The sequence below is a fragment of the Symphalangus syndactylus genome, chromosome 21, assembly GCF_028878055.3.
Source record: "Symphalangus syndactylus isolate Jambi chromosome 21, NHGRI_mSymSyn1-v2.1_pri, whole genome shotgun sequence".
In the NCBI taxonomy this organism is placed as follows: Eukaryota; Metazoa; Chordata; class Mammalia; order Primates; family Hylobatidae; genus Symphalangus; species Symphalangus syndactylus.
In genome coordinates, this window is record NC_072443.2 from 44,598,799 (window position 1) to 44,612,929 (window position 14,131).

A 14,131-nucleotide genomic window follows, 5' to 3' on the forward strand; every position below is an offset into this window, starting at 1 on the left:
CCACAGTGGCTTGGGTTTGCCTCACTTTCATCATAGTCTGATGTTGGTGATCTGTGAGATCTTGTTTGACAGAAAAATGCCACAGTCTAGCTGTGAGTGCTGAGCCACCTCCTAGCTGTGAAGGGCTGCATTTCTCTCTCTTTCTCACTTATTTGGGATAAATGTAGATTAGGTGGCATTTAGACAATAGGAAGATGTATTTTAGGGTATTTGAACAAATAATTTACATGCTATTGGCTATGTGTGAGGGCCAGTAAAGAAAATTATTATACTGGTAATGTATCAGTAGGATCTAGTGTTATGTTGAAGTAGAGATCACTTGGTTGTTTATTCTTTATGTATCAATCATGCATGGGGCCTTTTATAGCTAAATGTTTGAGTACTTAACTATTTGCCAGACACTAAGTACTTACATGTTCCCTTTTAATCTTTCAAGTAAGTTGAGTCGGAAAGGAAGGATGCATATTCCTGTCTTTGGGAATAAGAACCAAACTGAAAATCCAGGTGTGGCTAGTGGTGTAGACTGTTAAGTAATGTTTAAGAGTGTGAGTTTTAGCATAATAGATTGAATTGATTAGATACAAATGGTTAATAAATTTTAAAAAATAGCCTGTGACAATGTTCAGGATGACCAGAAACTCTTGGTTTTAGGTATTTATTTGGCTTTCCCCATAATGTAGGCCCAAATGTATAATGTGAAAAAAAAAGAGAGAAAAGCTGCCGGGAAAGGGTACAAGTTGTGGTGGTAAGCGCTAAAGAATTTGGCTTTAAGTTAAAATAAATACATGTTAGAAATATTGTGATTAAAAACTATGCTGAAGTTAGGGATGAAATTACTTTGAAATACATCAAAAATGATAGATGGATAGATATGTGATGAATAGCAAAATGCTAATTGTAGAATCTAAATGGTGGTCGCATGGCTGTTCACTGTGAAATTCTTTCAACCTTTGTGTATATTTGAAAGTTTTAATAATAAGATATTGGGAGAGAGTGGAGATATAAACTGTCTGCTAAAGTCTTCTCTCTGACCTGAGATACTTGTTTTCTCTGTAGGAACTTTCCGCTGTACTTTTTGCCATACAGAGGTAGAAGAGGATGAATCAGCAATGCCCAAAAAAGATGCACGCACACTTTTGGCAAGGTTTAATGAACAAATTGAGCCCATTTATGCACTGCTTCGGGAGACAGAGGATGTGAACTTGGCCTATGAAATACTTGAGCCAGAACCCACAGAAATCCCAGCCCTGAAACAGAGGTGAGTGTAGGCCCTGTGCTCTTACTAAGAATGCTTTACAACCTGTTTTTGTTTTAACTACCTGTACCTCGGAGAACAAGAGTGGGTAATTTACTAGGAGACTCAAGACTGTAATGTTACATAGGTTTTCACTTGTGCCACATTTGTCTTATTAACATGTGCCTGTGATGAAATTTGTTTGTTCTAAATGCAGAACACTGTGGACTTTAGGCAAAAATCTTTAAATATTTAGGTTTGACTTCAAGTACTCATTCTGCTTGGGCCTGCAGCAACTCAGCCAATTGTTAGCTCATCCTAAATTAGTTGTGCTGCTTGGGGATATTTGAATTTTCCTAGCCAGCTTCTGAAGGCTGAAGTCCTTTAAGGAATTCAGCATTTTCTTTTTTGTTTTTGAAGCATTTTAACCACCTTTCTTTCTAAGTTGTAATTGCAACTTCCTTGAAAGTAAAGTATAGCTGGTGTTACCTATGGGTTAATACTCCTAACAGTGGCTCCCTATTTTTATCAGTGTTCCCTAATGTTTGAATTTCAGAGGTAGCCTTAGTTTTGCCATGCCAGAAAAAGTGGTTTATATTCTTTCTTGAAAAGCATAAATGAAAACTGGGGTCAGGGAGTGCTCTCCTACTCTACCCTTTTTTTTCTCTCCCTCTTCCCAGCATCAAGTAAGGGATATCTTTATTTAACCTTCACTTCACCCACTCCCTTGCATAAAGCTCAACAATCAGGCTCTATTTGTATAGTTTTTAGGAGCATTCTTAGTATTTTATTTCCTGTGGTACTGATGTTACAGAATGGCCAGTCCTGAGTAAATGGGGCTTCTTTTTAATGGTTCAAAGCAATCCAATTCTACAGAAAATTTTGTATCTGTAAGAGTTATGGATTTTCTAATCCAGTACCATGCGTCAGTTAGGATGCCTTTGCCTATGATAACAGAATATCCAACTCTAGTTGGAATTAGAATCCAGTCTAGAAGTAGATTGAACAATAAGAAAATTTGTCTTGCATGACTAGAAGTCTTGAAGTAGTACAGTTCAAAACTGGTTAATTTCACAGCTCAATTATATCTTCAGGGATCTAGATTTGTTCCATCTTTATACTCTGTTGAACTCAGCCTGTTGATTATCCTCTTGGGACCATGAGGGGAGCTAGCCTAAGATGGTCATGTATTTCTAGGTGTCACATGCAGATGAAAATGTCCAAATGCAGAAAAAGGGACTGTCCCTTCCTTTTGTCCTATTTTAAAACTGAAGAAAGGTTTCCCAGAGGGCCCCCTAGGATACTCTGTTTATCCTCCGATGTCTCACTGGCTACAATTGTTTTATATGCATATTTCTAAACCAGCAGCTGGCAAAGGAAATGGGATCACATGACTGGTACTTAGACTAGTTAAGGTTTACCTTCTGGGAGTGGGGAAGGTCCCAGAGCTCTTTGGAGCAAATTGCCATTGGTATTTTAATAAAACCAATAAGCAAAGAAAGGAGCCACAGTTGATAGGAAACTAATAACATCTGTATCACAGATAGCCTTAACTTTTGGTACTGGTTATTTATTTCTTTTTGTATAGGAAAAGGAATTCCTCTTTTGGAAAAGAAATTTATTTCTTTTTTTATCTTTTTCAGTCCTTTAAGTTATATTGTAGCTCTAACATACAAGCTTATGAGAGAAATTGATTTTACAAAAATACAAAATTTTCTAAGCTTATGGATTATTTCATGTTGAAGTATGCGTCAGTGTACTATCTGATTGCTTCCTACACAATATACTATCTGAATTATTCTGATGTTTCCTCTCCTACCTGTAGTTATTTGTCCTGTTTATCAAGATGCTGCCGCACTACAATAGCATTCAGTCACCACCACCACTGGCTTCCTGTCTCTAATGTTCTCCACCTACCACAATCCAGCTCCCCTTCCAGGATCTTTATTTCGATATCCGCCACTCACTGCAGGCCTGAGATGAGTCTTAGTGGTACAGTGACACCAGAGGCCCAACAGCAGCTCTCTGTATCAAGTCACCTTCTTCTTACCAGGAATGGTGGTGACTCCAGGGATGAAGAAGAACCAGGAAGTAGAGGAAATAAACTGATCAGAAAAAAAGGATACCGAACAATCTGGTCATTAAGAAAAAAGGGAGGAAATGGAGGCAGACAAGAAAGACAGAATGAGGTTCCTAGAGCTGCCAGCCAGACCAAAGTAAAATCGTTTCCATGTGGTCAGGAAAAAAACCATTAGGTTAGAAGATGTTACCCAGGTTATAATATCCCCACCAAAGCATATGACAAATTCCACTGCTTGGATATAACATCCTGGAGGTGGTATTGATTTGGCCTTTCTGTACTATATGAGTATGAAGTTTTGAAATGGCCCATCCTGCCCCAAGGATGTAATAGTCCATCCTGCCTCGGTACAAGAGAAGAGGCACCAATAGAATGGTATGGGAGCTCAGAGATGATAGCTTTTTTTTTTTTTTTAAATAAGTGGCAATATTATTAGTTTGATTACTGATCTGTAATGAGTTAAATTCTAGCTTGTCCCTAGATCAGAAACCAGGGGCTACCTCTGCAGAACTGTCAGTAGGCCTAACCCGAGAGTTGATGGACAATTGTATCCTTTCAGCAAGTCAACCTATTGATGATATATAAAAATCTTCCTGTCTTTCTAGAGTGGAATTCCTTGCTAGTAACCTTCCCTTATTCATCATGTCTTAATACTTACCTTAAAGATTTTTAAAAATTTAGTTTTGAAATAATATTCCCCTCTCATCTCTAAGTAAGAGTTATATCTTTTAAAAGTTCTAAAATTTCTTAAATAATATACAAAGATTCAAATATGAATTGTCATTTTTGTCATCTTCAATTAAAATTGTTCCAAATTGTAAATTTTTTTTTTTTTTTTTTTTTTACTGTATGATTCCATTTCTTTTTTTTTTCTTTTTTATTATACTTTAGGGTTTTAGGGTACATGTGCACAATGTGCAGGTTTGTTACATATGTATCCATGTGCCATGTTGATTTCCTGCACCCATTAACTCGTCATTTAGCATTAGGTGTATCTCCTAATGCTGTCCCTCCCCCCTCCCCCCACCCCACAACAGTCCCCAGAGCGTGATGTTCCCCTTCCTGTGTCCATGAGTTCTCATTGTTCAATTCCCACCTATGAGTGAGAACATGCGGTGTTTGGTTTTTTGTCCTTGCGATAGTTTACTGAGAATGATGTTTTCCAGTTTCATCCATGTCCCTACAAAGGACACGAACTCATCATTTTTTATGGCTGCATAGTATTCCATGGTGTATATGTGCCACATTTTCTTAATCCAGTCTATCGTTGTTGGACATTTGGGTTGGTTCCAACTCTTTGCTATTGTGAATAGTGCCGCAATAAACATACGTGTGCATGTGTCTTTATAGCAGCATGATTTATAGTCCTTTGGGTATATACCCAGTAATGGGATGGCTGGGTCAAATGGTATTTCTAGTTCTAGATCCCTGAGGAATCGCCACACTGACTTCCACAATGGTTGAACTAGTTTACAGTCCCACCAACAGTGTAAAAGTGTTCCTATTTCTCCACATCCTCTCCAGCACCTGTTGTTTCCTGATTTTTTAATGATGGCCATTCTAACTGGTGTGAGATGGTATCTCACTGTGGTTTTGATTTGCATTTCTCTGATGGCCAGTGATGAGGAGCATTTCTTCATGTGTTTTTTGGCTGCATAAATGTCTTCTTTTGAGAAGTGTCTGTTCATGTCCTCTGCCCACTTTTTGATGGGGTTGTTTGTTTTTTTCTTGTAAATTTCTTTGAGTTCATTGTAGATTCTGGATATTAGCCCTTTGTCAGATGAGTAGGTTGCAAAAATTTTCTCCCATTGTGTAGGTTGCCTGTTCACTCTGATGATAGTTTCTTTTGCTGTGCAGAAGCTCTTTAGTTTAATGAGATCCCATTTGTCGATTTTGGCTTTTGTTGCCATTGCTTTTGGTGTTTTAGACATGAAGTCCTTGCCCACGCCTATGTCCTGAATGGTATTGCCTAGGTTTTCTTGTAGGATTTTAATGGTTTTAGGTCTAACATATAAGTCTTTAATCCATCTTGAATTAATTTTTGTATAAGGTGTAAGGAAGGGATCCAGTTGCAGCTTTCTACATATGGCTAGCCAGTTTTCCCAGCACCATTTATTAAATAGGGAATCCTTTCCCCATTTCTTGTTTTTGTCAGGTTTGTCAAAGATCAGATAGTTGTAGCTATGCGGCATCATTTCTGAGGGCTCTGTTCTGTTCCATTGATCTATGTCTCTGTTGTGGTACCAGTACCATGCTGTTTTGGTTACTGTAGCCTTGTAGTATAGTTTAAAGTCAGGTAGCGTGATGCCTCCAGCTTTGTTCTTTTGGCTTAGGATTGACTTGGCGATGCGGGCTCTTTTTTGGTTCCATATGAACTTTAAAGTAGTTTTTTCCAATTCTGTGAAGAAAGTCATTGGTAGCTTGATGGGGATGGCATTGAATCTATAAGTTACCTTGGGCAGTATGGCCATTTTCACGATATTGATTCTTCCAACCCATGAGCATGGAATGTTCTTCCATTTGTTTGTATCCTCTTTTATTTCATTGAGCAGTGGTTTGTAGTTCTCCTTGAAGAGGTCCTTCACATCCCTTGTAAGTTGGATTCCTAGGTATTTTATTCTCTTTGAAGCAATTGTGAATGGGAGTTCACTCATGATTTGGCTCTCTGTTTGTCTGTTATTGGTGTACAAGAATGCTTGTGATTTTTGTACATTAATTTTGTATCCTGAGACTTTGCTGAAGTTGCTAATCAGCTTAAGGAGATTTTGGGCTGAGACAATGGGGTTTTCTAGATATACAATCATGTCATCCGCAAACAGGGACAATTTGACTTCCTGTTTTCCTAATTGAATACCCTTTATTTCCTTCTCCTGCCTGATTGCTCTGGCCAGAACTTCCAGCACTATGTTGAATAGGAGCGGTGAGAGAGGGCATCCCTGTCTTGTGCCAGTTTTCAGAGGGAATGCTTCCAGTTTTTGCCCATTCAGTATGATATTGGCTGTGGGTTTGTTGTAGATAGCTCTTATTATTTTGAGATACGTCCCATCAATACCTAATTTATTGAGAGTTTTTAGCATGAAGGGTTGTTGAATTTTGTCAAAGGCCTTTTCTGCATCTATCGAGATAATCATGTGGTTTTTGTCTTTGGTTCTGTTTATATGCTGGATTACATTTATTGATTTGCGTATGTTGAACCAGCCTTGCATCCCAGGGATGAAGCCCACTTGATCATGGTGGATAAGCTTTTTGATGTGCTGCTGGATTCGGTTTGCCAGTATTTTATTGAGGATTTTTGCATCAATGTTCATCAAGGATATTGGTCTGAAATTCTCTTTTTTGGTTATGTCTCTGCCAGGTTTTGGTATCAGGACGATGCTGGCTTTGTAAAATGTGTTAGGGAGGATTCCCTCTTTTTCTATTGGTTGGAATAGTTTCAGAAGGAATGGTACCAGTTCCTCCTTGTACCTCTGGTAGAATTTGGCTGTGAATCCATCAGGTCCTGGACTCTTTTTGGTTGGTAAGCTATTGATTACTGCCACAATTTCAGAACCTGTTATTGGTCTATTCAGAGATTCAACTTCTTCCTGGTTTAGTCTTGGGAGGGTGTATTTGTCGAGGAATTTATCCATTTCTTCTAGATTTTCTAGTTTATTTGCATAGAGGTGTTTGTAGTATTCTCTGATGGTAGATTGTATTTCTGTGGGATCGGTGGTGATATCCCCTTTTTCGTTTTTTATTGCATCTATTTGATTCTTCTCTCTTTTCTTCTTTATTAGTCTTGCTAGCGGTCCATCAATTTTGTTGATCTTTTCAAAAAACCAGCTCCTGGATTCATTAATTTTTTGAAGGGTTTTTTGTGTCTCTATTTCCTTCAGTTCTGCTCTGATTTTAGTTATTTCTAGCCTTCTGCTAGCTTTTGAATGTGTTTGCTCTTGCTTTTCTAGTTCTTTTAATTGTGATGTTAGGGTGTCAATTTTGGATCTTTCCTGCTTTCTCTTGTGGGCATTTAGTGCTATAAATTTCCCTCTACACACTGCTTTGAACGTGTCCCAGAGATTCTGGTATGTTGTGTCTTTGTTCTCGTTGGTTTCAAAGAACATCTTTATTTCTGCCTTCATTTCATTATGTACCCAATAGTCATTCAGGAGCAGGTTGTTCAGTTTCCATGTAGTTGAGCGGTTTTGACTGAGTTTCTTAATCCTGAGTTCTAGTTTGATTGCACTGTGGTCTGAGAGACAGTTTGTTATAATCTCTGTTCTTTTACATTTGCTGAGAAGAGCTTTACTTCCAACTATGTGGTCAGTTTTGGAATAGGTGTGGTGTGGTGCTGAAAAAAATGTATATTCTGTTGATTTGGGGTGGAGAGTTCTGTAGATGTCTATTAGGTCCACTTTATGTAGAGCTGAGTTCAATTCCTGGATATCCTTGTTAACTTTCTGTCTCGTTGATCTGTCTAATGCTGACAGTGGGGTGTTAAAATCTCCCATTATTATTGTGTGGGAGTTTAAGTCCCTTTGTAGGTCACTGAGGACTTGCTTTATGAATCTGGGTGCTCCTGTGTTGGGTGCATATATATTTAGGATAGTTAGCTCTTCTTGTTGAATTGATCCCTTTACCATTATGTAATGGCCTTCTTTGTCTCTTTTGATCTTTGTTGGTTTAAAGTCTATTTTATCAGAGACTAGGATTGCAACCCCTGCCTTTTTTTGTTTTCCAGTTGCTTGATAGATCTTCCTCCATCCCTTTATTTTGAGTCTATGTGTGTCTCTGCACGTGAGATGGGTTTCCTGAATACAGCACACTGATGGGTCCTGACTCCTTATCCAGTTTGCCAGTCTGTGTCTTTTGATTGGAGCATTTAGCCCATTTACATTTAACGTGAATATTGTTATGTGTGAATCTGATCCTGTCATTATGATGTTAGTTGGTTATTTTGCTCGTTAGTTGCTATAGTTTCTTCCTAGCCTCGATGGTCTTTACAATTTGGCATGTTTTTGCAGGGGCTGGTACCGGTTGTTCCTTTCCATGTTTAGTGCTTCCTTCAGGAGCTCTTTTAGGGCAGGCCTGGTGGTGACAAAATCACTCAGCGTTTGCTTGTCTGTAAAGTATTTTATTTCTCCTTCACTTATGAAGCTTAGTTTGGCGGGATAGGAAATTCTGGGTTGAAAATTCTTTTCTTTAAGAATGTTGAATATCGGCCCCCACTCTCTTCTGGCTTGTAGAGTTTCTGCTGAGAGATCAGCTGTTAGTCTGATGGGCTTCCCTTTGTGGGTAACCCGACCTTTCTCTCTGGCTGCCCTTAACATTTTTTCCTTCATTTCAACTTTGGTGAATCTGACAATTATGTGTCTTGGAGTTGCCCTTCTCGAGGAGTATCTTTGTGGCATTCTCTGTATTTCCTGAATCTGAATGCTGGCCTGCCTTGCTAGATTGGGGAAGTTCTCCTGGATAATATCTTGCAGAGTGTTTTCCAACTTGGTTCCATTCTCCCCATCATTTTCAGGTACACCAATCAGACGTAGGTTTGGTCTTTTCACATAGTCCCAAATTTCTTGGAGGCTTTGTTCATTTCTTTTTATTCTTTTTTCTCTAAACTTCCCTTCTCTCTTCATTTCATTCATTTCATCTTCTATCAGCGATACCCTTTCTTCCAGTTGATCGCATCTGCTACTGAGGCTTCTGCAATCTTCACGTAGTTCTCAAAACTTGGCTTTCAGCTCCATCGTCTCCTTTAAGCCCTTCTCTCCATTGGTTATTCTAGTTATCCATTCTTCTAATTTTTTTTCAAAGTTTTTAACTTCTTTGCTATTGTTTTGAATTTCCTCTCGTAGCTCAGAGTAGTCTGATCGTCTGAAGCCTTCTTCTCTCAACTCATCAAAGTCATCCTCCATCCAGCTTTGTTCCGTTGCTGGTGAGGAACTGCGTTCCTTTGGAGGAGGAGAGGTGCTCTGTTTTTTAGAGTTTCCAGTTTTTTTGGTCTGTTTTTTCCCCATCTTTGTGGTTTTGTCTACTTTTTGTCTTCGATGATGGTGATGTACAGATGGGTTTTTGGTGTGGATGTCCTTTCTGTTTGTTAATTTTCCTTCTACCAGACAAGACCCTCAGCTGCAGGTCTGTTGGAGTTTACTAGAGGTCCACTCCAGACCCTGTTTGGCTGGGTGTCAGCACCGGTGGCTGCAGAACAGCGGATTTTCGTGAGACCACAAATTCAGCTGTCTGATAGTTCCTCTGAAAGTTTTGTCTCAGAGGAGTACCCGGTTGAATGAGGTGTCAGTCTGTCCCTACTGGGGGGGTGCCTCCCAGTTAGGCTGCTCAGGGGTGAGGGACCCACTTTAGGAGGCAGTCTGTCCGTTCTCAGATCTCCAGCTGCGTGCTGGGAGAACCACTACTCTCTTCAAAGCTGTCAGTCAGACAGGGACATTTAAGGCTGTGGAGGTTCTCGCTGAGTTTTTGGTTGTCTGTGCCCTGTCCCCAGAGGTGGAGCCTACAGAGGCAGGCAGGCCTCCTTGAGCTGTGGTGGGCTCCACCCAGTTTGAGCTTCCTGGCTGCTTTGTTTACCTAAGCAAGCCTGGGCAATGGCGGGCGCCCCTCCCCCAGCCTCGTTGCTGCCTTGCAGGGTGATCTCAGACTGCTGTGCTAGCAATCAGCAAGACTCTGTGGGCATAGGACCCTCCGAGCCAGGTGCGGGACACAATCTCCTAGTGTGCCGTTTTCCAGGCCCGTTGGAAAAGCGCAGTATTAGGACGGGACTGACCCGATATTCCAGGTGCCGTCTGTTTCCCCTTTCTTTGACTAGGAAAGGGAACTCCCTGACCCCTTGCGCTTCCCGAGTGAGGCAATGCCTCGCCCTGCTTCGGCTTGCGCACAGTGCGCTTCACCGACTGTCCTGAACCCACTGTTAGGCACTCCCTAGTGAGATGAAACCGGTACCTCAAGCAGAAATGCAGAAATCACCCGTCTTCTGTGTCGCTGGGGCTGGGAGCTGGAGACCGGAGCTGTTCCTATTCGGCCATCTTGGCTCCACCCCCCAAATTTTAAAATTTGTTTGACTTTTGGTCAAATGTCTGCTGCCTCAAACTGGAATAAAACCTATCTTGAATTTCTGTGACAGAATACTGAAAACAAAAGACATTTTAAAAGTACTCTTGTGTTAACATTTAATTCTGTTCTTTTCTGTCTAGCTTTCTTGTTTTTCTCAAAGTACTCCTCATACCTTCATAAGATAGTCTTTGTAGTCAATGCTAAAGATAGAGAATAGAGAAAAACTCTGTGTTCAGGATTATATATAAAGAGAAACAGTAACCTCAGAGTGAGTGAGTCATTTAAGTCTGGATCAAGGAAAGATAAGGATGTGGTTGGCCCGATCAGAGAAATATGCCTATTCTGTCTCTCCCAGGTGGGGTTAGCTAACTCAGGGAGAAACATTTTTGGGGGTGGCGGATATATAGAGCAGGCTCAGCACATCAAGATGGGGATGTTGGCTGAGGATAGAAGAGGCGTTGAAAGGAGTCAGAGAGACAAGTGGGTGCGGGAGGAGAGGCCAGAATGTAGAGTAAGCACAGAAACATAAAAAACCAGATCAGACCAAGAGAGAAGAGAAAGAAAAGTGAATGCTGAAGGAGACAAAAGTTCAAAAAGCCAACCTATACAAAGTAAGCAGCATCATATTACAGTGAAGGCAGCCACATAGCCTTTAAAAGACCACACAGAACAGATAGAAGATAGAGAATGACTAGGGACAGTTAATGGTTAAACTGAGATGAACAAGAAATGATATGCAAAGTAACATCAATGAATGCAGAAAGAAATAGCAGAGAGAAACCAGTTATTTGCAATTGTAGCATAAGACTTCAGAATATAGCAAAAAAAAAAAAAAAATAGATGGATTGGATATATTTACAGAGAGATGCCTCATAGGCCTGGACTTAGAGTGGAGAGCAAATAACTGGTAGAAAGTAGGAGCAGTGAGGAGGCAAAAGAAGTGATTGAGATGTGGAACAGGTAGAACAGGTAGAACAGGCACCAGGAAGAAAAAGGCTGTGGGAGAAAGTGGTTTACAAAGTAGCCCTGGGCACAGAGGTGGAATAATGAAAAGAATGTAAACGCAGTACCTGGAAGGCATGGATTAAATGACTGGATCACTGTGGGTTAGGCAACTGGAGATAACATTATATAGGTGGGATAAGGCCGGGCGCGGTGGCTCACGCTTGTAATCCCAGCACTTTGGGAGGCCGAGGCGGGCGGATCACGAGGTCAGGAGATCGAGACCACAGTGAAACCCCGTCTCTACTAAAAATACAAAAAATTAGCCGGGCGTAGTGGCGGGTGCCTGTAGTCCCAGCTACTCGGAGAGGCTGAGGCAGGGGAATGGCGTGAACCCGGGAGGCGGAGCTTGCAGTGAGCTGAGATTGCGCCACTGCACTCCAGCCTGGGCAACAGAGCGAGACTCCGTCTCAAAAAAAAAAAAAAAAAAAAAAAGGTGGGATAAGCTAAGCCCAAGTTTACCTCCAGAGGATGGTCAGAAACACAGTGTAATTAGGGAAAGATGTGATAGGCTAATCAGATACACAACACAGACCTCAGCTAAGTATGAGTTAGAAAACCCCAGTAGATAAGAATTGGACCCAGAAAGAAGTGAAGAGTAAGGGAGTAAGCAGAGATGAAGTAAGACAAAAGTGAAGGCAAAATAGTGAATGGCTTAGGAGGAAAGACTAATGAAGTATTTATTAGATTCAGAATGAGTCGGGGCTCCACACAGGAGATAATTCAGGATCCATGGAAAAGAGTGAGAAAAACGGACAAAAAATAAAGGAGAAACATGAGGCCAGGTTAGTCACGGACACTGAAAGAAACACCCAAAAGGTTTGGAGTGAGCAGGCAGTTCAAGAAACATGAAGATGGTTACAGGATAAAAAATAGCTGGACAGAGAGGGAGGTGGAGAAGCATACATAGAAGTTGAAATGGAAAGCATCAGTAGCAGGCAGAGAAAGGCATGAGCTCAGACAGAGAATTAGGCATATTCAAAAGAATTTGGAACAGATTGAGAGTGAAACAGGCAGGTAAAATGGGGAACCATCAGAAATACTGAAAACTTGGCCTAACAGAGATGGGGGGGAACATAAGTGACTGGAAGATAAGGAAATGATCAGACTTGGAACAGGCTAACAGACAAAGAAGATCATGGGTGGTAAAAGTAAAAAGCAAAATAAAATAGACTGAGAAAAACAGACCATTGTTACTGCAGAGTAGAATCAGTGGTTGGAGATGGATATAGAGTATCAGCATAGATGTGGAGATAGAAACATACAACTCCATAGAAAAGCAGCTAGTCTGTGCAGAGGGTTATACCTTACTGCTTGAGTGGTGGGAGAAGAACATTGGTTGACGTCAGGCTTTGTAGAATAGTTTTCTAGCTTTTTCCATGATCAGCACACAAAAGAAAGGAAAAAGCACACAGAACCACTTTGAATTATTCTGGGTTGAGCTGAGATAACATTTTTAAAAATACAGTGTGTTTTGTTTTTGTTTTTTAAACAAAATACTGGGAGAGATTTTTGTCAGACTAGTGGCTTTAAGTAGATGATGTCACCATATCACTTTCTTCTTCTCCAAGTATTAATAGATTTATTGAAACATCTTAAATCTATAAAACCTCAGTCATTTATATACACCAGAGGATCCCATGTTTGAGGAACTTAAATATAAATATGATGTGTTTTTCTAACATATGCACCTTTTACCCTGAGGTATAGAAGCACTTTCTTGGAATTGTTAAAGCATGTGTGCATGATTGCTAGATAGCATTTACATGTAGTATTTCAGTAATTGCCTCCCTAGCTGCCCTTCTTTTCCAACACCAAGACATTAATTTTTCTTCTTCCTATACTCCTCTATTTTTATATAGCAAGGACCATGCAGCAACTACTGCTGGAGCTGCTAGCCTAGCAGGTGGGCACCACCGGGAAGCATGGGCCACCAAAGGTCCTTCCTATGAAGACTTATACACTCAGAATGTTGTCATTAACATGGATGACCAAGAAGATCTTCATCGAGCCTCACTGGAAGGGAAATCTGCCAAAGAGAGGCCCATTTGGTTGAGAGAAAGCACTGTCCAAGGGGCATATAGTTCTGAAGATATGAAAGAAGGTAAGAGTAGAAGTCAGTAAAATGGATGTGTCTTGGGTTCAGTAGAACATGAACTTGACTTAGTGGGAAACTGCCTGGGCAATTCTGGATCTGTTCTACAGAACAATTAATTGCATTATATTAGGAAGTAAGAAATTGAGCAATAAGATAAAAGCCAACTGGTATACTTGCATTGCCCTTCAACTTAGTGAAAATAACAAATAGCCTTTTAAATTTTCATTTTTAGATTTGAAAAATTGTCATCTTTTTATCTTAATTTCTTGGAAACATGCTATCTATTGTTTTCAAGGTAGCCATACTCACTTTTCCTTTAATCTTATATTACCCTGACTTATATGCATTTAATGTTTCTGAATTGGGAGCCAAAGCTATACACTACCCCAAACTTTATGTTGTCTCTTCATAAATACCAAGAAGTGTGTGCTACCTGAAATATATACAAAGAGACCACATGAATAAAGGATTGAGCATTCTCACAGTCCAAGATGGTTAGCAGAACTTTGTTCTAGAGGATTTTGGAAATTTCTGAGCCCTAAAGGGTTAAGAATTGCATACTAATCTTCAGAAGTTAGAGAACTGCAAGATTTTACTTTTTAAGTTTTAGTCTAAGTTACTGCTTTCAAGACTTTGAGTGATAATGGTTTAGGAGTATGTAGAAAATGGGAGGCAA

General features: G+C 40.2%; 1 protein-coding gene across 4 annotated transcripts in view; it reads left to right on the top strand.

Annotated features, from left to right (window-relative positions):
• Nucleotides 1-14,131, top strand: part of GTF2E1 (general transcription factor IIE subunit 1) — a 44,818-nt gene that overhangs the window by 24,623 nt on the left and 6,064 nt on the right. For all 4 annotated transcript variants that reach the window (XM_055259250.2, XM_063630124.1, XM_063630125.1 and 1 more), the window contains exons 3-4: nt 1,057-1,258; nt 13,220-13,461. In XM_055259250.2, the coding sequence (XP_055115225.1) occupies nt 1,057-1,258; nt 13,220-13,461 (444 nt within the window). The remainder of the gene's footprint in view (nt 1-1,056; nt 1,259-13,219; nt 13,462-14,131) is intronic.